This window comes from Siniperca chuatsi, linkage group LG13, assembly GCF_020085105.1.
Source record: "Siniperca chuatsi isolate FFG_IHB_CAS linkage group LG13, ASM2008510v1, whole genome shotgun sequence".
In the NCBI taxonomy this organism is placed as follows: domain Eukaryota; kingdom Metazoa; phylum Chordata; class Actinopteri; order Centrarchiformes; family Sinipercidae; genus Siniperca; species Siniperca chuatsi.
The window spans coordinates 3,455,553-3,478,811 of record NC_058054.1 but is presented as its reverse complement, the minus strand read 5'-3'; the positions used below and the strand labels follow the sequence as shown (position 1 = coordinate 3,478,811).

General features: G+C 39.1%; 1 protein-coding gene across 2 annotated transcripts in view; it reads right to left on the bottom strand.

Annotated features, from left to right (window-relative positions):
- myo10 (myosin X) overlaps nucleotides 1–23,259 on the bottom strand; it is a 140,305-nt gene that overhangs the window by 26,338 nt on the left and 90,708 nt on the right. Inside the window, exons 10-19 of one of the 2 annotated variants that reach the window (XM_044218489.1) lie at nucleotides 22,909–23,038; nucleotides 21,627–21,748; nucleotides 20,040–20,186; nucleotides 19,552–19,652; nucleotides 18,070–18,136; nucleotides 17,518–17,610; nucleotides 15,744–15,812; nucleotides 15,408–15,490; nucleotides 14,528–14,636; nucleotides 13,714–13,794 (exon numbers count right to left, since the gene is read on the bottom strand). In XM_044218489.1, the coding sequence (XP_044074424.1) occupies nucleotides 13,714–13,794; nucleotides 14,528–14,636; nucleotides 15,408–15,490; nucleotides 15,744–15,812; nucleotides 17,518–17,610; nucleotides 18,070–18,136; nucleotides 19,552–19,652; nucleotides 20,040–20,186; nucleotides 21,627–21,748; nucleotides 22,909–23,038 (1,002 nt within the window). The remainder of the gene's footprint in view (nucleotides 1–13,713; nucleotides 13,795–14,527; nucleotides 14,637–15,407; nucleotides 15,491–15,743; nucleotides 15,813–17,517; nucleotides 17,611–18,069; nucleotides 18,137–19,551; nucleotides 19,653–20,039; nucleotides 20,187–21,626; nucleotides 21,749–22,908; nucleotides 23,039–23,259) is intronic. The other variant, XM_044218490.1, reaches the window with a different exon arrangement.

Genomic DNA, 23,259 nt, shown 5'->3' with positions numbered 1-23,259 from the left:
TATTATAACAGTATTGACAATCTAGGACAGCATGCCCAGTGTGATCCTATGATCCAGCAAAGTGTTTGACGTGGGTGTAATTTTTTCACAGCTGTGGTGATTGATTTTGGATTCTGACATTCACTGAAAATATTATTATATAAAGGTATCTTGCTGTGAGGGTAAAGAGAAAGCAATTCCGTATTGCTGCTTGCATTCTGGGTAGAAAAGGGAATAAAAACAACACTGACAAGGTTTTGTGGTGGTGGGTCTTTTTTTTTTGGCTACTAGGGGTAGTGGAACAAGCTGAAAACAACATCTGACTCATTTTATGAAGTTGTTACACCTAACGAGTAAGCAAACAGTGTATTTCCACATCTAGCAGAGCAACATTGTTATCCCATTGGAGCTGTGCTTGTGTCCACCTGACAAAAATATTCACTCTCCTTTTAGTTCTGGTTTGCTCTCCACCAACTCCTGAGAAAAATATCTGGCTCTTTAGCTGCTAGATGTTCCTCTTTCTTCACCAGCTGGCCTCTAACTGTGTCTGTGTGCTGCTTGGTGCTGAGCAGGTAGTGTACAGTGGGTTTATCAGAGCTTGTTTCCTGAAAACAGCTGCCTGCTGCTGCTGGAAACACTGAGACTGAACCAGACAGGTAATGTGTTTTAAAACCAAAACTGTGAGCCAAAAGAGGCTAAATAACTGCGCAAAAATCTCTGGCGAACTATGCCACATGATGTCTGCAGCTAAACTGCACGGCACTTCCATCCCTTTAAACTTCCACACGCATGTACACACATTCACATACATAACACTGCATACCACTCATTCACAACTTTGAACTCAGAGAGAGAAGTGCATACGACAGCAGCAGCCAGCAACAAATCAAAATCCTCCAAAAAACACACTTGGCATTGAGATACCATTATTACGTACAGAAGTGCATTCAGTGAAAGCCATTTTCCCGGGGACCCCTCTCACCCTGTAACCTCAGTGGGCGTAGGGGGGCTCAGAATAAGAGGGTGCTTTCAGACCCGCTAGTAATGCCCCCTTTATTCAGCGCCCATCATCCCTGATAGCCTGTTGATGGCCCATTTGAGCTGCTGAGATGAAGGGAGGCTAATTCACCACCAGATCTCGACTGAGTGATTGAATGGCGCCCTTTAACTGCCACCGGCCGCAGAGGGGACTTCATTAGCATAACTGACATTTGCATACGGCCGGGCTGCAGCGTACAAAGCCGAGCGGTGTCAGGAAGCTGCCCTCTGCCTTTCTTTGCCCCCTGTTTTCTACCTCTATCGTTTCCTCTTTTCGCTCAGATTCTGGCTGCTTCTGAGATGTCAACAACCACTCTTTTTGGGAGGCTCATACAGTTTCCTGAAGAACTTGATAAATGGAATCGCTCCTTCTTTCGTCTTTTCATCTTTATTTCATTCTCTGAAACACAATTTGGAGAAGTGTCATGCTGTGTCAAAGCGCTGCCTGTGTCAGTTTGAAAGACAAAAGAGACTGTGCTTTCTCACTTCATCCAGGACATTTTCTGTTTCAGAAAGGTCCATTTTAACCTTTCTATTCAGTATTCTATTCTATTAATGAATAAACTAAAGCTGCCTGAAGTGAGAATGAATAGCTCAAACTCAGAGCACTATTGTATCCCTGCAGAGAAAAATCCTTATGGGTCTAACACAGAAAAATGCTCTTTGACTTTATATAGCATCATGTGTCATATCAAGAACATAACACATGAATTCACATGAATGTACCTTAGAAATGAGTGTTACGGTTTGAATATTTTACAGAAAGTTTGAGAAAATCACAAAAACCTGCAATTTTTTCACATCTTGGTTAAATTGTATGGTGGTCACCTGCAATATCCATCTGATGTCTTTTTTATCTTTGCAGCCAAGTGCTTATTGTGCCACAGCCCAAACTATACTTAAGTACTCCTCCTTAACTCCTCCCTCTAAGTGTCAGTCTGTATGACCCTAAGTCACTAAACTGGACACCTTGAAATAATTGTGCAATATACTCTGTTTTCAGTTTAAAACTCCCTGTTTATTGATATTTATTCATACTTATATTACTGCTGTGCAATATCCACCGTCTCATAATCTGGTTAATCTGCTACATTTAATTTGACAGTACTCATAATTACTTATTACTTATTTTATTACATTGTATTATACCGTACTTACTTATCAACCTGTAAATCCACTTTGTACTTAATTTATCTTAGCTGTATTATAGTGTATTATATTTTTATTTGCACATCTCTTATTTCTTACTAGAAATAATTGTCTCGTTGTGGACTTATTTTATTATTATTTCTATTTCTATCCTATTAGTACTTCTATTCCCGTGTGCACTGACGTGACGGTGAGCAGCTGTAACGAAAGAGTTTCCCCTCGGGGATCAATAAAGTATTTCTGATTCTGAAGTATCTGGGGCGACCATATGCTTTTGGCCAAATATTGAAATTAACAGTTTCAAGTTCCAATGAAGAGAAATCTTAATGTTATAGCATACAATGTGATTTTAGACAATAGTGTGCTTCCAACTTTGTGTCAAGAGTTAGTTTTTAATCTCTTTTGTGTTTCAGCATGACAATGCCTTCATGCAGCCAAGTCCATAAAGAAATGGTTTCCCAGTTTGGGGCGGAAGAACAGAGCCCTGACCTCAACCCCACCCAACACGTTTGAACTGGAACACCAAACCTGATCACATAACCTCACTAATGCTCTTGTGGCTGAATGGGAGAAAATCCCTGCAGCCAAGTTCAGCATCTGATGAAAAGATTGAAATCAGAAGACCGGAAGCTGTTATAGCAGATTAATGCCCAAGGTTTTGGAACTGTCACATATGAAATTTCCAGTTGTCCACATACTTCTGGCAATGTGGCGTAGAATCCATCAAGGTTTTTAAAAAACAGTGGGATTGTTTGGATATGATGCCTCTTTGAGCTATTTCCTTTTGGTTTAAAAATGTTTTGGGACAATATATGGAACAACTTACTAAATTTCGGGGTTGTATTAATTATAATTTTGTACATTTGGGGGGAAATGCCAACTAGACAGAATAACTGAAATAAGTTAGTCCAGCAATCCATCAGCTCAGCACAACAACAGTGATGTAAATCAGCATCCAGAAGCAGACAGACCATCTCAGGCCTCTACAGGGGCGTGACAACAATGGCCTGAAGGGTAAACTCAGTGTCTTTCTCTGCCCATCTTCCCTGCTAAAAGACTCAGAGCTCGGGGCATTCAACAGGACAAAAGGGGGCGTAGCAGTCAGCTCCCGAGGGGGTTGGGAACCAGAGGGGGAAGACACGGAGGACAACTGAACTCAGGATGAGCCGTCCATCCTTCACCACCAGTAAGAAGGTACAGAGAGCTGGAACGCTGCATTATCCCGAATCTTCTTCATTTAATCATTTTTCATTCTGTATGTGATATATTATTCTCATGTTCTAAAGATTTACCATCAATTCAATGACATCTCTGTAGGTCGTGCCACTGTGATTAAGTGTTGGGGATGCAACGAAAGTCAGGACATGATTTGCTCTACCGTTAAAGGTTTACCTTACATGTTGATATTTGTGGCTAAAACACAGTGCAGACCACAAGTCAAAATGTCAGCTGTCATTGACTCCAATTTAAAATTCATAAAACAATGCTTGGTGAGCAGTTTTGCCCCGTGAAGCTCGGCTGCTTTGAGTTGCGTTGAACTTGTGGCTGGAGAACAGGAACATTTCCTTTCATGTCTTCATGAAACAAAATGTCATGTCTGTTTGTAAAAACTGTTTGTGCCACAAATGTCTGTACTTCAATTTTTCTGTGTGAGATCAATAAAGCTGATCTTATCTCATCTCATGGGGCAAAAAAAACAAAAACTCTGGCTTAGGTTAAAGGTTTTTATAAAAGGTTAATTAACAATCCAAGTTTCAGCATCATCTATTGTATCTACATTTTAGGCATTTAGATGACAGTGAAAAAAAGTCTTATGTTTCTCATATATTTATGGAGAAATGCAAGAACCAGGCTAGAGATAGTAACAACTAATTCATCTTTGAAAGAAGCTGCGATTTAATTTGAACATTTTAAGATTAGTGAGCTGGATAAACATTGTTTGGTCTCATCTCACTTTACCTGCCATAATGTATTGACACTGGCCAGAGAGACTAGCTTGCCAATGAAAATATGAAGCACACTTAAAGACGGGGAAATCTTAGATGAAGTTAGGATGCCCATTTGTGTCAAAACTGAAAAATCATCTGGCCCAAGGTTCTGACCCACTGCTGTCTAAATACTTTGGACTCAATGTGGGCTACTTTACAGTTATTGTTGCAGTTGCACCACAGCGGCCCTGAGTGGCAGTGACAGTAGTATTAAATAAGATTTCCTCATTTCCTCAGGCAACCTTTGGTGAGTCCAGTTTTGCCTGGACAAAGAGGGCGTCACTGCTGTTTAGGAAAATGTTTGGTATAGTACAGGATTTTCCTGCTGAGTTTTATGTTTTTTGTTGTTTTTTGTGCACCAAAAAGATTTTCTGCCACTGACTGTACTGGAGAGAAGCTGGAACCAGAGAAGCTGGAACCAGAGAATATTTGGCATTTTTGCATAAAGCATTGGAAGACTAACCCTCTCTGTAAGGATCAACATTCTTGCGTTAAACAGGACTAAGAGCGTCTAGAACCCAAAGACCTCTGTGTTTCTTTGTCAGAAGTCTTGTTTGCTTCTGGGAGTCCAGGTCTGAATGTGGGAGCCAACAGGGATTATCACTCACTGCTCAGTAGGGGCTCCTTCACTGAGATTTGGGGAATCCTTGGAACAATGTTTTCTGCTCATAGATGGACATAAATCCAACCTAAATCCCTGACCCTGCTGGATTTAAGCCTTACCCAGTTTGGAGGAGGATTCTTGTGGGTTTGAATTTCTCATAAACATCAACAACATACAGGAAACCTGCAGAGGTAGTGCTACTGAGATGAAACCAATAAATACAAAAGACAGACAGATATCTTGGACAATTAAGTTGCATAGAAAATTACCTCTAGCTTCTTTGTGCAAGTTCTTGTAATGAATAAAAAGAGCAGAACAAATGCTGTTAGCATTTTTATGCATGTTGTTCACTAACAAAACATCTTGAATTAACACCAGTCGGAACCAAAGTAAATAGAAAATGATGCACTGACTGTACCACAACAGGTCAGTATTAGTTTTCCATTTAAAAAGAGAAATTATAAGAACATCAACATGCTGGACGAAGAGCAGCTATGGTCTAGGGATACAAAAAAACAGATTCTTTTAAAATGATCTATTGATCTGTCAGTTATTCTTTCAATTAATCGATTAGTGGTTGAGTCTATAAAATGTCCAAAAGCAGTGAAAAATGGCCATCACAATTTCCAAGAGCCCAAGGTGACGTCTTCAGATTACTTGTTTTGTCTGACCAACAGTCTAAAACCCAAAGGTACTCTATTTACAATGATATCAAATCAAAGAAAAGCAGCAAATTCTCACATTTGAACCAAGCCAATGTTTGCCATTTTTGTTTAATAAATGGCTTTACTTTTAATAAAGTTACTTAAACACAACCAAAGAGATCAAAAATGACACCAAATCTTACAATCTTGGCACCTGGCATGAGAGAGCACTTCACTGAAGGATGTGACTAACATTATTTCCCTTCTTAGCATCATAAAGATCGATTTGAGAAAAAGAAATCATCTCATCTGTGTTTCGGACATATTGAAGGATCAACAGCAGTGAAGTCTTCTACCAAAAGTGAAATCCCATTAGAAAGAGAACGGAGCTTTTCTTACACAGCACTCATCAGAGAAACTACTTTCTCTTCTTTATCATGCAATTAACTAAGCAGTCTCCTCATTATGTATTCAACCTCAATCATGCTTTGCCTTCCAAGCTCGATATAATTATAATAATCATCATGCATTTGCAAAGCATAGCCTTGCAGGCTCCATCTCAGTTCAAATGGGGTTTTTTTTCCCTCTTGAAATTCAATATGGATCATTTTGGTTCTGAAAGCCTTCAAGTCCAATTAACAAGACAACAAACAGGAAACATCAGAAGGACTGTCTGTTCATCCAGCGCATGGCAATATAACATTACACGGCAATAATGACACTGATAGGATTAATTCTTGCTGTTAAACTAATTAACAAACAAGCTGTTGCATCTATTTCAGGCTATTTGGATTGGTAGAAAAATGACATGCATTATGCTCAGAATTAGGCAGTTTTCTTTTAATATGCAACTTGATATTCAAACAGAAATTCTACAAAGTACCTGAGAACACAGATAAGCCTTAACTTTCCCACCTTTGTACCAAATTTAAGCTCATTGCAATTTGAAAAATGCAGCAGTCCATACATTGATTTAGGTTGCCCTTAATTACTGCTGCAGCTCTATTTTACTGTCGATTAGCTGTGTGTTGGTCCAAAAATCTAAATTGATTGAGCAGGAGAGTTGGATATGAATTGGTGTCATTGAAAAACATCTTTAGACATTAAATGCATGCTTGATAATGTGACTCTCTTCATTTATTTTCCTGCATTTCCACCAGAACCATAAATTTTACCTTTGTCACTGATAATTTTTAAGCACAGATGCCACTTTTTCCCCTGTGAAAAGAAACTAGACTTTTTATGTGCAAATAACTGGAAATCAAACTGCCTGAAAAGCCATGAATGATGAGAAACTCACTTTGTGCATCTGTCATGTAGCAGAACAAAAAAAAAAAAACGCTGCATCTCACCTCATTCCACAGCACTAAAACCCTCTGATGGACACTTAAACCCCGTGCAACAAGCGTGCACTTGAATGCACCGCTTCCCATTAAAAACATGCATCAGGTCTCACCGTCCATCGTAGCTCCCCGCTTCGCTTCCTTCAAGGTGTCTCAGATCAGAGACAAACGGAAAATTACAGAAAACTTCCCAAAGCTGCTGCCTATCTCTGTGTCTCTCCTCAACACACTGACCGGCTCAGACACACACATTCACACACACACACACACACACACACCCACACTCACTCTGCCACCACAGAGTCAAACAAAGGCTTTCAAACCCAGAACTCCACTCCCCTTTTTGTGTGGAGAGGGAGGGCTGTGGTTGCCATGGCGATGCGTCTCCTGCTGAGGCTAATTTGTGCGGGCCACTTGTAGGGCCTGACAGAGAGTGTGTGTGTGAGAGAGAGAGAGAGAGAGAGAGAGAGAGAGAGAGAGAGAGAGAGAGCAGGCTGTTTACATTCAAACGTGGTGGTGACTTTTGTGTCCACACCAAAGACCGACCGACTGGCTGAACTGGACTGAGCATGATGGGAAATCTGGCCGAGTGATAATTCAGTTATATCATCTATTAACTTCCTGTCGATTCATATCATCTATGATCTTATCATTTGATCAGTTTTCTGATCTTATCGTGAGATATTTTACATAGTAACACAGTAATACAGATGCACCTTTCTGGGCAGTTTATTCATTGTCTAAAAGTCGGAACACAACACTTGCATTCATGTGCTGCATTATCATTTGTACTTTTTACCTATATTTATTCTATTCTATTTAGGTATGTATGTGTATTTTATTTACACTATGTATATATTTATTTTGCTGTAATGAGCATCTTGGGCACTAAATTGGAATACGTAAAGTTGGATGAATAACGTTTTATCTGATCTCTTCTAATTCTGTTTTCTAAGTGTGAGTTTTGCTCACGCGAGGATTTTTGTCTAAAGTCAATCATAACAGTGAACACAGTTCATTGCAATGAACATCAGTTTGATTATTTCACATGTGAATTTGGACACATTTGGCATATTGCTCTACATATCAGCATTTGAAAAGTATTTTTATAATATTTTAATCAGCCAGTGCTAGTGGGACACTGCTGACTCGAATGTCCTTGCCCTGCATCCATCTTCAAGAAATTTAAATCTGCAGACTTTGTCAGGTTTTGCTCATGGATGTATTAGATGTGTATTAAGAGAACTGTTTTGCAGCTGTTCCTGTTGTAGTGGATGTGTATGGGGAAAAGTCTTCGGGCCACATGACCTGTGTCATCGCCTCACAGCTCAGCACTGTTCCTGGGGACTTGCACAAGATTCTGTCCAGCAATCAGATTTTGCAGCTAATATCGCTGTCCACACAGGAGGCCTATTTTTCTCATGTAAACGAATCCAAAGTTTAACTGAGCTGTGATGTTATTATAATGTATAAAAAATATTTACCGATCAGCTAAATTTCATTTTGTTTAGGAACTGTGTTTGTTTCTGCACACGTGATTTGGTGCAAAAATATGGTCTGACAGCCGGTGATGTGCACATGGGCTGTTAGCATGCTAAGATTAGCATACCCTGACCTGGCTAACATGAAGCATACAATGTGCCTTTGAGTTATTATTAATGTTCATAGTGTCAATGTTTGTTGTGCACAAGTGAAATCTCTTTTTCTTGCTTGCAGCTTCTGTGATACTACCACTTGGGGCGCCAAAGTGAAAGTTTTTCAGATCCTGTACATCGTGCTAAACACTCATGGTGTGTAAGTAGGTGCAGGTGGTGCCTTTTTTGTTGTCTGTTAAGCCGCGGTCACTGCTCACTGGTCACTATCACTGCCAGTGGTGACTACCCACTTCTTTTTCTTGTATTTATCTCAAACAAACTCCAAGCATAAATGCATCACTTCCTGTGTGGCAGGAACAAGCGAGTGATCACAGCAGATTGATTTCATCTTCATCCAGTTTCAAAAACAGGATGAAGGTTGAATCACTGCTGGGACTAAGGAATCAGGCAGAGGCACTGATATATCTGAACATGTCACAGATTCCTTGTTTAAACTGATAACTGACAGTAATGAGAGAGATGTGTGTATGTGACTGTATGGTGTGTAGTTTCTTCTACAGACACAAAAACACAATGTGCTGTCAATACAGGCCCAGTCCTGCTGACAACAAGAACACAAATCAATAGACTCTGATCAGCCTCCATAGTCGGTTGTTATTACTGCCAAAACACACACACACACACACACACACACACGCACACACAATAATGCTGCCTGCAGAAGGATGGGGTTGCTGTGGTGATGGGCGACTGCATTTGATGAGCGTAGATGATGAGGATGGCTTTTTATGAGCAAGTGTGTGTGTGTGTGTGTGAGAGAACATGAATTGGAGTTGTGCGTAGCAGACACAAAGGAAAATGTCAGGAAATGTTGACGTCTGCCTGCTGATCCTTTTACCCAAACTGAATCCTTTTCTGACTGTCAGCTTATAAGCACACAAACAAAGCGTTAAAATCACAAAATATAGAATTATAAGATAAAAAAACAAAGAAAACAAGGGTTGATTTGATGTATTTGGAGTATCATTATTACATGCACTGATGTAATACTGTAATGTCTCTATTTACTTATCACATTTGTTTTAACAGATTTTGAAAAAAAAAACTGTTTGTTTCCCTACAGTTCTTTTTCTTTAAGTGGTAGAAAGAACTTAGTTACCGAAGAAAACACACAATCTGCTTGGCAAAAATGAGCTTTTAAACAGGAGAAAAAGACTAAAGTCTAAAGCTCTTTACATTTTTGGTTTGGTTCATTTAAGCAAATCCAAACAGGTTGATTTCTGTGTTTACATTCAGTCTGAGTCAGAGCCAAGCATTTAAAACGTTTCCTGTAAAACTAAAGTTTAGCTGGAAAGATTTAGCAGTCTTGCGATGCTTGTCCGAATATATGTTGGTTTCCCGGAGTCTGCGTTTCTCTAATCTCTACAACGCAGCAGGTGGGGAAGGCAAAGTTAGCATGACCCATAGTCAGAATGGCCACAGTTGTGATAATGCGACTCAGGTTGAAAAATACTGGATTTTTCCTTCAAGAGGCAGTGCAGGTAGACTTAAAACACAGAATAACGGCCAGCACAATCACTGAAGTAACTTTCCGGTAAGACTCCTGTGTCTTTGGTGTGTGACTATGTACAGTATGTGCACAAATGTGTGTGTGTGTTTGTATGTGTATGTGTCCTACTTGTATTTAGAGCCAACAGTCTGTCCACACTATTATGCATTCAGTCAATATATTGATATTTCCACAGCGACTGCACTTACCATCTGCAGTAGTCCCATAGCCCTGCAGGCTTTTTCAACACACTGTTACATCACCGCACCCAAAATAGTCTGTTAGTCAGTAAGTTAACCTCTCCTCACTTCCCAAAATGTCTTTACTTTGTGAAAATGTCCCAACAAACAGAAGAGCTAACAGTTGAAACTAATTCTGAAGGTTTCTGAGGCAGAATAGTCACATTTTTGACTTTGCTTCCAGATTGAAGTGCTGATTTTTAGTGGTTTAATATTGTTCTGTTTCTCAAATACACACTCGCACAGCATCATCATCCTTTTTTCTCCTTCCATCTCCGTGCCCTCCTCCCCTCTGACAGCTGCTCAGAGTCAAACAGGCAGATGACAGGGACGCCTCTCGGGGGCTTTTAGGAGCCACGTGCCGTGCCGCCCTGACCCTTTCTCCCCTGGGGCAGCCCTAACCTCCCCCCCACCTCCTTCCCTCACTACATTAAGCTCCATTCAAAAGTCATCATCCAGCCTTGTTTAACGTTCGATCAGAAGAGGAGTCCAGACGGTCGTGTTTCGCCTCGTAAAAACATGCCAGCTGTCCAGCTGGTCTCCCAGAGGACACTAAAGATGCCCACAGTGTGTGTGTGTGTGTGTGTGTGTGTGTGTGTGTGTGTGTGTGTGTGTGTGTATCTATGTACCTATATATCTATCTATATATCTGTTTATCTATGCATCTATTTATCAAAAAATTAAGAAATGAAACAGAGTTGAATCACACAGACTCTAAACTAAACGAAACATTTTAGGCTTCCCATACTTCTAACTATCTTTAAACTTCAGAGCAGTGTACAGTGCTACAGAGTGCAGATATTGATTATTCAAAACCCAGTTATTAATCATTTGCTGTATTTTGTTTCTGAAATTTCTTATATTTTTTTGATCAGCAATTAGACTGTTCTGACTGTTCACTCCATGCACAGTATGTCATGTATGGCTTTTGAGTGTGGTAGGTAAAATAAGCAAAACATCTTAAATGACAATGCTTGCTTGAATTAAATACAGTATGAAGTGAACAAAACTGTAATTGAAATCAGGTAAGAATAACATTATGACCATGTATTTTGGTTCTTGACAGTTTGGACACAATTTGGTCAGAATTCACAAAGTGTTGAGGTTTGATTCGCAGTTGTACTCATGTGGAAGCAATCACCACACCCCCTCCACGCACACAGATAGACACAGTGACGGACAGAGGGGCCCTCTGTGTGTGTGTGTGTGTGTGTGTGTGTGTGTGTGTGTGTGTGTGTGTGAGAATCAACAAACCTACAGTCGACAGACAGAAACACAAAACTCTTCATAGTGACGGTACAGACGTGTATCTGCATCCAAGTGTCCAAATCTGACCCCGTCACAGCTGCCCAGCAGAGAAGTGAGTGGTGTGAATATACAGGGGGGTGGACGAAATAACGCGAACACCTGACAATACGATACAATCAAATACCACAGCCGTGTCATAATTCTAAGTTTCTGTTTATTTCTGTTGACACGGACAAGTTGTTTGTATTGTTGTCCAAGAACTCAGGAACTCCAACATGCCCGCCTGAAGATGAATTACACCACATGAAAACTTTCCATATCATCTCAACTGGTTTTCACAAAGTTACCATCGGTCACCAGTTATCATTGTTAACTGCTTATAACATGCTTTAACTCTGATTTGTACTGGGAGCATAAATCCTGGCTGACAAAAACTGCTTTACAACATCTTAATTTCCTTAAAAAAATACTTGAAATTTAGGGGAAGATTTGTCCTCATAGATTCACAGAATTCACCGGCAGGTTAAGTAGAGCTGCCCAGTGCCTTTCATAGTGACGGCCTTCATTGGAATTATACCAGAGACTAGTTGCTTTGTGTCAGCTACTTGACATATCAATTAGTTTCTAATTCGAATTCTCTGGTAGCACTGATGACCAGGCATGGGAACTATCAATAATTACTGACATCAGCAATCAATGGTACTGATTCCATTGCTGATCGTATTTCTACTTCAACTTGACACGTCTGACATTTGCAATGATGTTGCTAATCAGTCGACTAAGCATCCAGGCAGATATCGATAAGATACTGATCTAAGAATAGTCCTGCCGATGAGCCAGTCAATACACAGGCAGTCAATTTCAAACCACAGACGAACGTGTGACGTCACCTACAACACATGTTTTGATGCCATCTTTCCAGTTACAAGCCAGAAATAAAATGTAGAGCAAAGAGAGTGGCGCCTGGTCGGTTCTGACGTGGTGCGAGGAAGCAACAACCACCGCGACTGAGCGCGAAAAGCTGAGACAACAAGCAAACACACCCACAATCCAACGGCACGCTCCATTTCCAGTTAGCCTCAGTTCCTTTGTCTTTCAGCTTTCAAAGTCTTTTCTCATAGAGGGTTTCTTTCATCGCTCATACCGGGGTTTTCTCTCCATATTCGGGACTAAACAAGTATCTACTAGTGTATTGGGTGGTACATTCTGAGCAGCTCATCATTTTAAAACCGATTATACAACAGTTATTTTTAGCATTCAACAACTACAGCTCTCTGGAGTCTCAAAACCATAAGTGCACCATCAAAACCTCAACAAACACCTCAGCCATCAAACTGGATGTGTAGCTGTTGAATACTAACACATATAATCGTGCTTTGATCTTGTTTGGATCAAACCTTACTGTCTAGTACTCGATAACCATTTTACTTATTATATGGACAGAAAACTGCAGTATCATGTTTCTGAATTTAGGAAGCCAGATAAAGGAATCCCTCTATGAAAAAATGCATTGTCTGGCCAACACTAAGGGAACATAAGCTAGCAGGGATATGGGACAATTGAGGTGGGTTGTTTTTAAGTTGTTGGTTTTTTTTTTTTACTTTTCATTTATGCTGTTTTCTATTGCCTGTAAACTGTGCTGCCATTTTGGATAGGATTCTTGAAAAGAGAATATCCTGGGAAAATACAATTTTGAAAAAAGTCAGTACCTTCCAAATTCTATGAACAATTTAAAAAAACAAGCGTTTTTTTGAGTTTTTCAGCACAGAAAACAAAAGTGTAACATTTTTCACCAACACAAATCGCGCGTCATGAGTTCAGTGGTCGGAAAATCTTTAATTAATAATTCATTTTGCAATATTGGTACACAAAACAGTAAAACTAAGACGTAGGATTGGTTATAGGAGTTCTAAGAAGGTTAATTACTGATCTGTTATATTTATTTACTCAAACATTAATTAAATACAATATTTTGTGAATTTGGATTATCTCCAGTCAGTGGCGGGAGTCACAGTGCAGATAGTGAATCTCACCACTCTTTCCTGTATATAATTTGTGTACATTATCCCCACATTCTCCACTACTCCAGCCTGTTGCTAGGCAACCTGAGGTCAAAGGGCACCGAAAAGGCCAGACACTTCTCATTCCTGTCTGCGTGTGGTGGGTGGGGGAGGACTGTTTGATTATTAAAATGACAAACGATTCACACACACTCTCGGTGATACTTCAGTGCTCCGATATCCTGACCTGCTAATGTTTGCTTAAGGCAAAATGGTGCGTGTGTGTGTGTGTGTGTGTGTGTGTGTGGGTGTCATGAATAACTATATCAACACTCACCTTGTGTGTATTTGGTTTGATGCATCGAATGAAATACGGGTTGGAAGTGCTTAGTGTGGCCATTAGGGAGTGCAAAGAAACCTGCAACAAAAGAAACGGGTACAAACACTTCTGTTACTACTAGTATTACAATACTTACTGCTATTGCTTCTAGTATTACTGCAGCTACTACTTATACTACCATGACTACTAATATTTCTACTACTTCTACTCATAGCAGAGGCAGTACTACACCTATTGATTCTACTACTATTACTATGACTGTTGATATTTTTAGTACCTCTTCTCCTAGCAAAGGTACTACTACTGATACTACTACATTTTTATTACTGCTGCTACTACAGCTATCTCTTCTACTACCGTTACTACTACTGCCATATTACTGCTACTACTATAACTACAAGTTATTGCTTATTACTACAAATAATACAACTTTAATAACTAGTAATATTAAGATTATTACTTAGCGACTTCGACTTTTGCAAAAATTATTATTATTATTATTGCTATTACTACTAACAATACAATAGTTACTACAACTACCACTGGTGCTATTGCCTGTACCACTACTACTGTTGCTGCCACTAGTACAGTATCACTGGTGCTACTACTGTAATAGCTACTGATCCTAATGCTACTACCACTACTACTACTAGTGTCAGAACGAACTGACTAAAAAGAACTTCTGTGTAACTTCTCCTAATAAAGATCAGTGAGCTCTGTTGTGTTTGTGTAGTCAGTCATGGTATTTAGCTCTGATGAACACTGACAGTGTTTGAGGAAGACTCAACAGTGCTGTTTATTTGTGACTTACCTTAAACTGGGAGCTGACTGTGGGCCGTCTGTGCTTGGAGCTGGTCTTCAGAGTGTCCTGTTTGTTTCGGCTCAATACATGCTCAAACAGATCGTAGACAAAGTCCAACCTTTCGAAACAACGAGAAACAGTTAGGATACACATGCTGTGAAATATGCTGAGTCTGAACATTAAATTAAATGAAGTGGGGAAACAGATGCAGTACAGCACAAGAGCTTTATAATTTAACAGTATAAGTGCAGTTAAAACAGTTGTTACACAAGTGTCACTGATAATGCACCATACTCATGGTGTACACCATTTACATAATTGTCAATTTAGTCACACTATGGATGGACTTAAGAAAATTATTATATTTTTATGTATTCCAAAACACAAAAAAAGTGAACAAACGTTTCAATCAATATGATATTTAAGTCTCTACAACAATCACATCAAAGTGAGTTATTACAGTATTTCTGGAGGTTTTGTAAAAATCAGGTTTGTGTGCAATTCTTAAAGTAACAAAAACCTTTATACTTTTCAGTTTTGATTATTGCTTGACAAAAATAGCTGTGAAAGGTGCAGACTGCAAATTTTCAACAGATTTTAACAGCCAGGTGAGGCTGCAGAGCTGTGCACAGAGGAGAATGATGAACTCAAATTATAATACATTTATTCTGAAAAAGCACCACTTATTTTAGGAATGGGAAATGTATTCACAATTTCATCTGTACTGGTACAGCTAAAATTGAGCTCAGCAGGTATAAACGGGAAGTTACCTCATAAGTGAAAGAAGGTTTTCAGTTTGAATTCTTGGTCTTTTTCATATGTAAATTACAACAGTAGATTTAGAGTTCATAATCCTCTCCTTCAAAGAGTTAGAAATGCTACAACCTACCTGCTCTCCCTCAGCAGGTTGAGGATGTCATCTCTGAAAGTGTCTCTGTTCTTCTCCAACATCCCCCTCACATCGTACACCACCTGCAACGAGCCACAGGGGGGCGTCAGAGATTTTTATAGGAACAAAGAAAAGAGATGCAGCACCTGGACGTGTTTTCCTTCCTGCAGGTATTCAGTTTAAACTGATCAGTTTAAAGTATTATTGGTGAAAATTGGTAAGGAAAAAAAAGAACAATAAGCCGTATCTATATTTTTTTAAGCAATACTATGTTGTTTTACACAAAACCATACTAAAATAAAAAATACATGGGCAGCACAGATATTAGGGTTTTACCTCTCCTGCATAGTGCTTGACTCCAAAGTAGTGCACAGCAACACGTGGTTTCACATAGAAAGAGTTTTTCTGCCGTGAGAGAAAGGAAACTGTTTAATTACTTTTGACAAACACTCCTTGCTCCTCTGCAATATCACCAACAACATCACAGTCACAGAGAAAGAGGCAGACTTCAGATGATTACAAATCACATCTGCAATTCCTTCTACGACGAGCTGATCAACTGTTGACCGAAATCATACCTGCATGAAACTGGGAGAATTATTTGCTCCTAATAATGTTGTAAAATAAGCAAACGAGTCTCTACGAACAAAAAAACAAACACACTGTAAACTTTTTCTGAGTAAAGAACCGACTCCCACAGTTGCCCTTTCAAACCCATTTTAACAGTCTTCATGTCTCTGATTTGATGTATCAAATAGTCTTTTATACGATCCTGTTTAATGAGGCTGTAAAGCTTCACTAAGAGCACAGCCAAGAAAATATTTATTGAAATATTTACAAGCCATCATATTTATTCAAATTAAAGTCTTCTACCTCTTTACTGCTTGCAATCACATCAGCGTTTAAATCAAGTCAAGCTGTTTGCTCCAGATTCAAAAGCCAAGAACTATTCACGGCTGTTGGCCAGAATTTACTAACAGGGATCAGTATCCCGTTAGCAACAGATGCTAACAACATTAAATATGTACCTGTAGCTATTACTTTTACCATAGCATGCAGTGTGAAAGGTTCCTGATTTCATTTGTAACATGTTAGCCTGGTCTCAGACCATGATGGGAGAAACAGATATGCAGTTGTGTGAATCCTGAGGTTCAGATTGTTTGTAACATTATTTCCAGCAAACAATGGCGTGACCTTTCCCTGGCTTCTGTTTTTCCTTGATAACAAAGCACCTGAGTGTGGACAGCAGCTTAATCTTCTAATACCCATGTACATTAGTACCTGGATTATTTTTATGACACATCATTCGTTTAGAAAATGGCCACAATGACTGAAAAAGACAAGAGTTTAATTTATTGAGGCTAATAATGGCGGTGGACAAAAAATGAACTCCGAATACATGAATAATGTAAATGAGAGACATTATTTTGCTGCAGTGGATGACAAAATAATCTTACTGGTTCACTGGAGCTGAGGAAGTTTTTCCAAGACCACTTACACAGAATATAACTTTATAATAACAAAATAATTATGAAATATATAAATGTCAATGACTTCGTTCATCTGTGATGAGTGACGGGCTACTAGGGCTAATATGAATTCAGAAAGTCCTAATGGTGATGACTTGATATCCTTTTCCCATTCATTGTCATTTTTTCAGTTGGTAGAAATCTTCACACTATTAGCTTCCTCCTCTCTTAATTCTAAACCTTTTCACTGAGCTTCTGTCTGGTGTTAATTAGGCAGGAAAACTGCCGCTCAGTGTATTCACTCAAACACTGACATTATTTTGTGTCCATAGTCACTCTGCCATCAGAGAAATAACTGACAACAGCTACTGATGAGATGCTCCTGAGTTGTGAAGGTAAATGAGATAAAGTGACTGGATGTGAAGCAGAATCTACTGTCAATTTTCTATTTATGCTTCTCGACTTGCAGTACTTTATCTTTCTTTATGTTTTCTACTTACTATGTTTATTGTTAAGCACCAAAATACCAAAGCAAATTCCTTGTATGTGTAAACCTACTTGGCAATAAACTTGATTCTGATTCTTAAAAAAAATGTTGACAGGTGAAAAGGTCAACTGAAATGCGTTCGATGGAGACGTACTGAGTGCTGGCTGTGGAGTTTCTCCAGTAAGGTGTCGTCTGTGGCTTTGGGGAAGTGACTCTCCTCATTCATCAGTGCCAGGAGACCCAGTTTCTATGGAAACAGAGACAGATCATCATCATAATCTTACTTATCCTCACCACTGTCATCATCACAGACCTTTTTACTCTTTTTATTCTTGACTTGCCTATTCTGATCTCTATTGTTATTTTATTATAGAATCAGCATTTTAAATGTTTATCTCCCAAATGCATTTTTTTCTGTTCCCTCTTGTTATAAAACATGTCCAAAAACTTTGCTTTCAGCTAAATATTAGAAGTAATGTCATCTCCACTGCATCCTGAACAAAGTATCTCATCAAAATCATCATCATCTTATTATTTATAACTAAGTTATAACTAATCTTACCTGCAACAAGGCTTTATAGAAATAGTTGTGTTAAAAGATATCACAGAAACACTCTTTATCATAAACAGCATCATCATCCTACTTCCTTCTGTGCATAACTCAACAGTTCTCAAGTCGAGCAGGAGCTTTGAATCACCCGCATACCTTCTCGATCAGATCCAGACACTCTCCGTTGTCCATCCAGTTGATGTCGACCCAAACCAGGCCTTCCCTGCAGGAAGCAGCCAAAAACAACCACAACGGGGGTCAGAGAGAATTTACAACAGCAAATGAAGACAAGGACATCAGAGAAGGACGTATTATTCGAGTCTTTCAGTGGACCTCTGCCAGCAAAGAGGAAATATTTCACCTCCACCAGGAATGTTTGCACCCCTGACTACTTGTTTTAGAGATTTTTCAAATAGTGATATCTGGACTGTGATGAACAGATAGCTTTTGGTCCAACAATCACCTGATTACATTGGACAAGTTTAATTTTTTAGGGAAGACCCTCATGTTTGCTCGTGTGCAGGTAGGAAAGTCCTGTAATCGGGACTTCCAGCTAACCGCATGGCATTCTTGTGCTGTTTTATCCATAAACATCAAACCAAGAGGACAAACAAACACAGCCAAGACAGTTTCGGGGGCTGCAGATTTGCAAATTACAAAATAGTTGGTGGAGGTTTGGACTGACTGCCTTCAGGCTGATGACCTCATCAGCTGTGTTTTCTAAATATTGAAAAACATCAGGTAACAATTTGGTCAGACTGTACACTGCTCTAGGAAATGATGAAATGATGTTTTGTATATATGTGAAATCATAACAGGCTACTTGGCAGGCTACAATCTGCAGGGTTCTGATTTTCCATGCTAGGTTAGCCAGTGCAAAGCAGTGTTAAAGAGTGAGACCGAGGGCTGTGAGAAACATTACTGCGACAAAGCCAAAGTGTAGCAACTACCAAAATTTGACTTTTTGACATTTGTTTTACCATAGAATATTTCTGTCTAGACAGCTAGAAGAGATAGCGACCGCTAGCCTTGGCTTAAGCGAAATTGACTTACTTCGCCCTGTTTTCTGCGATTGAACAATAAAAAGTTTGATAAACCTACACCTTTGTAAGTTATTTTGTTATCTCATATAAACAGGAGTAGCTAAATCTAAACTAGTTGCCATTTCAGCCTCTAACTTTAGAAGAGTTAACATGATTTGGTTAAGACACACTTAAATCACATTTTTAAATGTATACAATTAGATTAATTGATTTTCCCTGAAATTGTCCAAAAGCAGAGAGTAGCCTAGTGTCCACATCTTTTAGGTATCATGTATGCGCTATGGTAATTATCTTTTGGGAAATGTTGAACTAATAAGCCTATAAAGCATAAAATGAAGGCATTACCATTATATATCTGTTACACAGTTTGTCTGCGCAGCCTGAAAACTTTAAACCCCTTTTAAGATAAACGTTACTGTTGTTGTCTGCCTTTGTAGGCAAGATTAGCTGGCATGTAATAGCATAAAAATGTTAAGTTAGACTTTAAAGGCTTGGTGGAAAACAACATTCTGGCTAAAGTAATAGTAACATCAGATGACAGACTTTTGGAGTGGAAAACAAAACGATCCATCACGAGTAAACAACCTCCACCTACTTGTTGTATTCAAGTTGCTCCAGGGAGAAAATGTGCTTGTTAAAATATTCCTGAAGCTTCTCATTTGCATAGTTGATGTTGAACTGCTCAAAGCGGTTGACCTGTGGGGAACAGACACAGAAAGCACAGACGGAGAGTTAATGAACTGAAAAACACCAAACCCCTGAGGTGTATTTACCGATTTCTTCATTAACAATTAAAATCTGATTAAAATACTTGGGAAAGGGAGAATAAAAGGTCATACTGTTGAGTTTAATTGAGCGTGCTTGTGAGAGGGATTTGAATTTAATTTAATTCAGTTAAATTTAATAAACTTTATTGTCATTTGGGTTCATATCAGATACACATAAAGAGCTAGAAAGCAATGGAATCCCTGAGTTTTTATTTTCTCCTCATTATTTAGTTTATTGTCTGGTTAGTACGTATGTGGCTAATGGTGCTAAAAGTGCATTGGTGAATGGTGAATCTTTCCTCTGCTTCAAACACACCTCAAAGTTCTCAAATCCAAAGATGTCCAGGATGCTGATGGATTTGAAGTCTTCTTTGCCCCTGATGCGGTTGTTGAGCTTGCGGATGATCCAGTTGAAACACTGAGAATAAAGTGCCATGGCCATGGAGTCTCTGGAGTCCACCGCCTGCAGAGGAGCAGGGCAAATGTCACTGGAGTACAACTAACCAACACATTTCTTATAATCAGTGGTTTGAAGATTATTGAAAAGTCAGAATAAACAAAAAGCTATTACGGTTTCAGAAAAGTATTCAGTCATGCTTGATTTATTTTACACCATCATATTATACTACTATATTTCAGGCAAAATGTTAATTAAACACTTACAAGCAAAAACTTCTCATTCTGACCTACACCTGAAACGATCGAGGTAAGATTAACTGAGCAAGTTTGATAATGAAAGTATTTTCCATTCCCTTCTCAAATGTGCTGCTTTTCTCTGTTTTACATCAATGTTAACTGAATATATTTGGGTTTTGGACTGTTGGTCAGACAAAACAAGACATCTGAAGACATCACCTTGGGCTCTGGGAACTTGAGATGAGGAATCTTCTGACATTTTTAGACTGATGATTCATCAGTTAATCGAAAAAAAAAACCAATTGCCAGATTAACCAACAATGCAAATAGTCATTGCTTGCAACCCTTCTCTCATCATACAGGAAGTTGAAATAACCAGGTCCAGGTTCTAAAATGAGCCTCAATAGTTAGCTTTCTTTTCTATCTTTTCCAAATAATCTACTGTGTTACTCAGTCATCTGCATATTATACAACATGGGACTTTTTGTTGTTTAATTTTGCAACCAAAGAGAAACTCTGCCGATTTTACACATTAAGATCAGTTTTCTAGTCATGGTTCGTACTACTCCATAAAACATCCATATAGATCGTCTGTGCAAGCAGCTTATTACGACCCATGTTTACGTTTATTGTGGGATGCGACCTCTAGTGGTCGAGGTAATTATGATGGGAGCAAAGCGTGTGATGTGTGATGAGGAGCTTTGTCAAGTCTCAGAAAATGATGATGTCATTTCTAATTAAGCTTGGAGACTGAAAATTTGTAATAGAAAGCTTGCGTTACAATCTAGGGGTGTTTGAAAGAAATAGGCATTTACCAGGCAGGCAAGATTTAGAGTTGCATTATGGGATGTGTAGGATACACTAATGCTCCACTAATGTCCTCTTGGAATAAGTGTGAGTTTGTGCGTTAGTGTTACTACTGTCGTGGCATTATGTCTGTCATATGTTGCCTACTGTGACCTGTATATTTCCTCTCTGGGGATTAATAAAATGACCTAACCATTTATACAGATTTACAGATAAAAAAAATTGAGCTCCATTTGGATGTAAAGTGAAAGTTTTTTAAGTTTTTTTATACAGTCAGATTACATATAACTACTACTGTTATATATAACCAGGATAGATATATATGTCACCAAATTTAGCCCAGATTTTGCCTGAAAAATATCACAAAAACAGTGTTCACTGGGAGTCTATAAACACATTAACAGGTGCGTGAGCTGAAATGTAGAAGTTAGTTTGCAGAGATCATTACAGGTTTACTGACCTGTTCCACAGTGAGCGGTGTGGAGATCTCCTCGCCCCTGAGGATCATGGACCGATGGGTCAGGACCTCTGCCAGCTGATCTGAGTTCAGCCCCAGGAGGTCAGACGTCCGGCTGAGAGCTGCTGATGTAAAGAACACACAAACCTCATCATCAGAGATGTTCAGAGATGATTTTCATTTTAAAACTAATTTTAAAGCCAACAGCTAAAGATGTCTGCTTGTAACATCCTGCTTTCAATTCTAATCTAATTTATTTATTTAAGCAGGAAGGTTCTGCTGATCACATTTTTTTTTTTTTTCAGCATCATCCTACTTCTCATTCATCCAGTAAAATCACAGGAGGCAAACCAGCACCACGCTGGCCTTTTCAATAATCAATAACTGCTGTCGCCACCTTTTCAAGCGTGACCTTTGACTCTTGAATATTAAACACATTTTCATTTGTTCAGTCCGGTGATAAAGCGACCTTGGGGGCCAACGAGACCGTTTACACAAAGGCCAAACCTCTCTGTGCCACAGAAAGTAAAGTTGTAACATCCAGAGAGAATGTCAATGACAGCTAACATCCTTGGCGAGTTTGTTCACCGAACTGTGGATGTTTTACTTTGAAGGATTAGTCTTCCAACATGCTGTGTGAAACATGTTACCAAACGTCTCAGTAGGTCCAGAGACATAGAAAAACTAGAAAATAGAAAAAACACAATATAGAAAAAAAAAAACCCTGATAGACTGAGGTTTTCACTGTCTGTGAGGAGAGAGGGAGGAAAGGGCAGAAAGAAAGAGAACCAGCGTCAGCAGGAAATAAACAAACAGCGGTCTCTGGTGTCTAAGTTGCATGCTCTTTTGACCCAATCATACTTAAAAACTTTTTTTTTTTATTCAGTACTTTAATACTGTGCAATAGTGCACAAGTTACATTTTTAATTGCTACCCTTTTTTTTGCATTTTTTTTTTTACTGGTTTTTTTTTTTTGCTTTAAAAGAAAGGACGGAAAAATGATCACAAACATAGTTAAATGAATGAAAATAAAAATGAAATTGTTCAGTGTTTTGCGCTGCTACTAACAAAGTCACGCTACCTATGCCTTTGTTCCTGACAAACAACTGTCATAATTCCCATGACCACTAGAGGTCCTGGTCATGTTAATGTAAACATACTGTAGGTCATTTTATGCATTTGGACAAATAACTAATGATGTCTTTTTTCCTGTGAGGACAGTCTCACCCTGGCAGGAAAACAAAAGGAAAAGGAAGGTGTGGAAAGTGAAAAGAAACTCTCTGACCTGACTTGGAGGAGACTTGCGCTCCTCCGGCCGTCATGAACTCGATGTTCCCTGCGTGGAGGATACCGGCCAGGAGGCGCAGGATCTCCCCAATGTTCTCCTCTGTGAACTGCATCGTTCGCATGGAATTCTGGGAACCACAAACACATAAAGACGAAGTTGATGAAAACAGGTCGCAGCTTCATGTTCTCGCTGCAGGCAGGTGGCCTCTGATGGATTCATGTCGAATTCTTTGCCAGCTGATTTTGTTTCTTTTGGGTCTAGACTGAAAATATCTCTGAAAGCTGCTGTTAGTTACAATCTGTCTTCAGCAGCTGATTAGTCTTTTGGGGTATTTTGGAGGTTTGGACT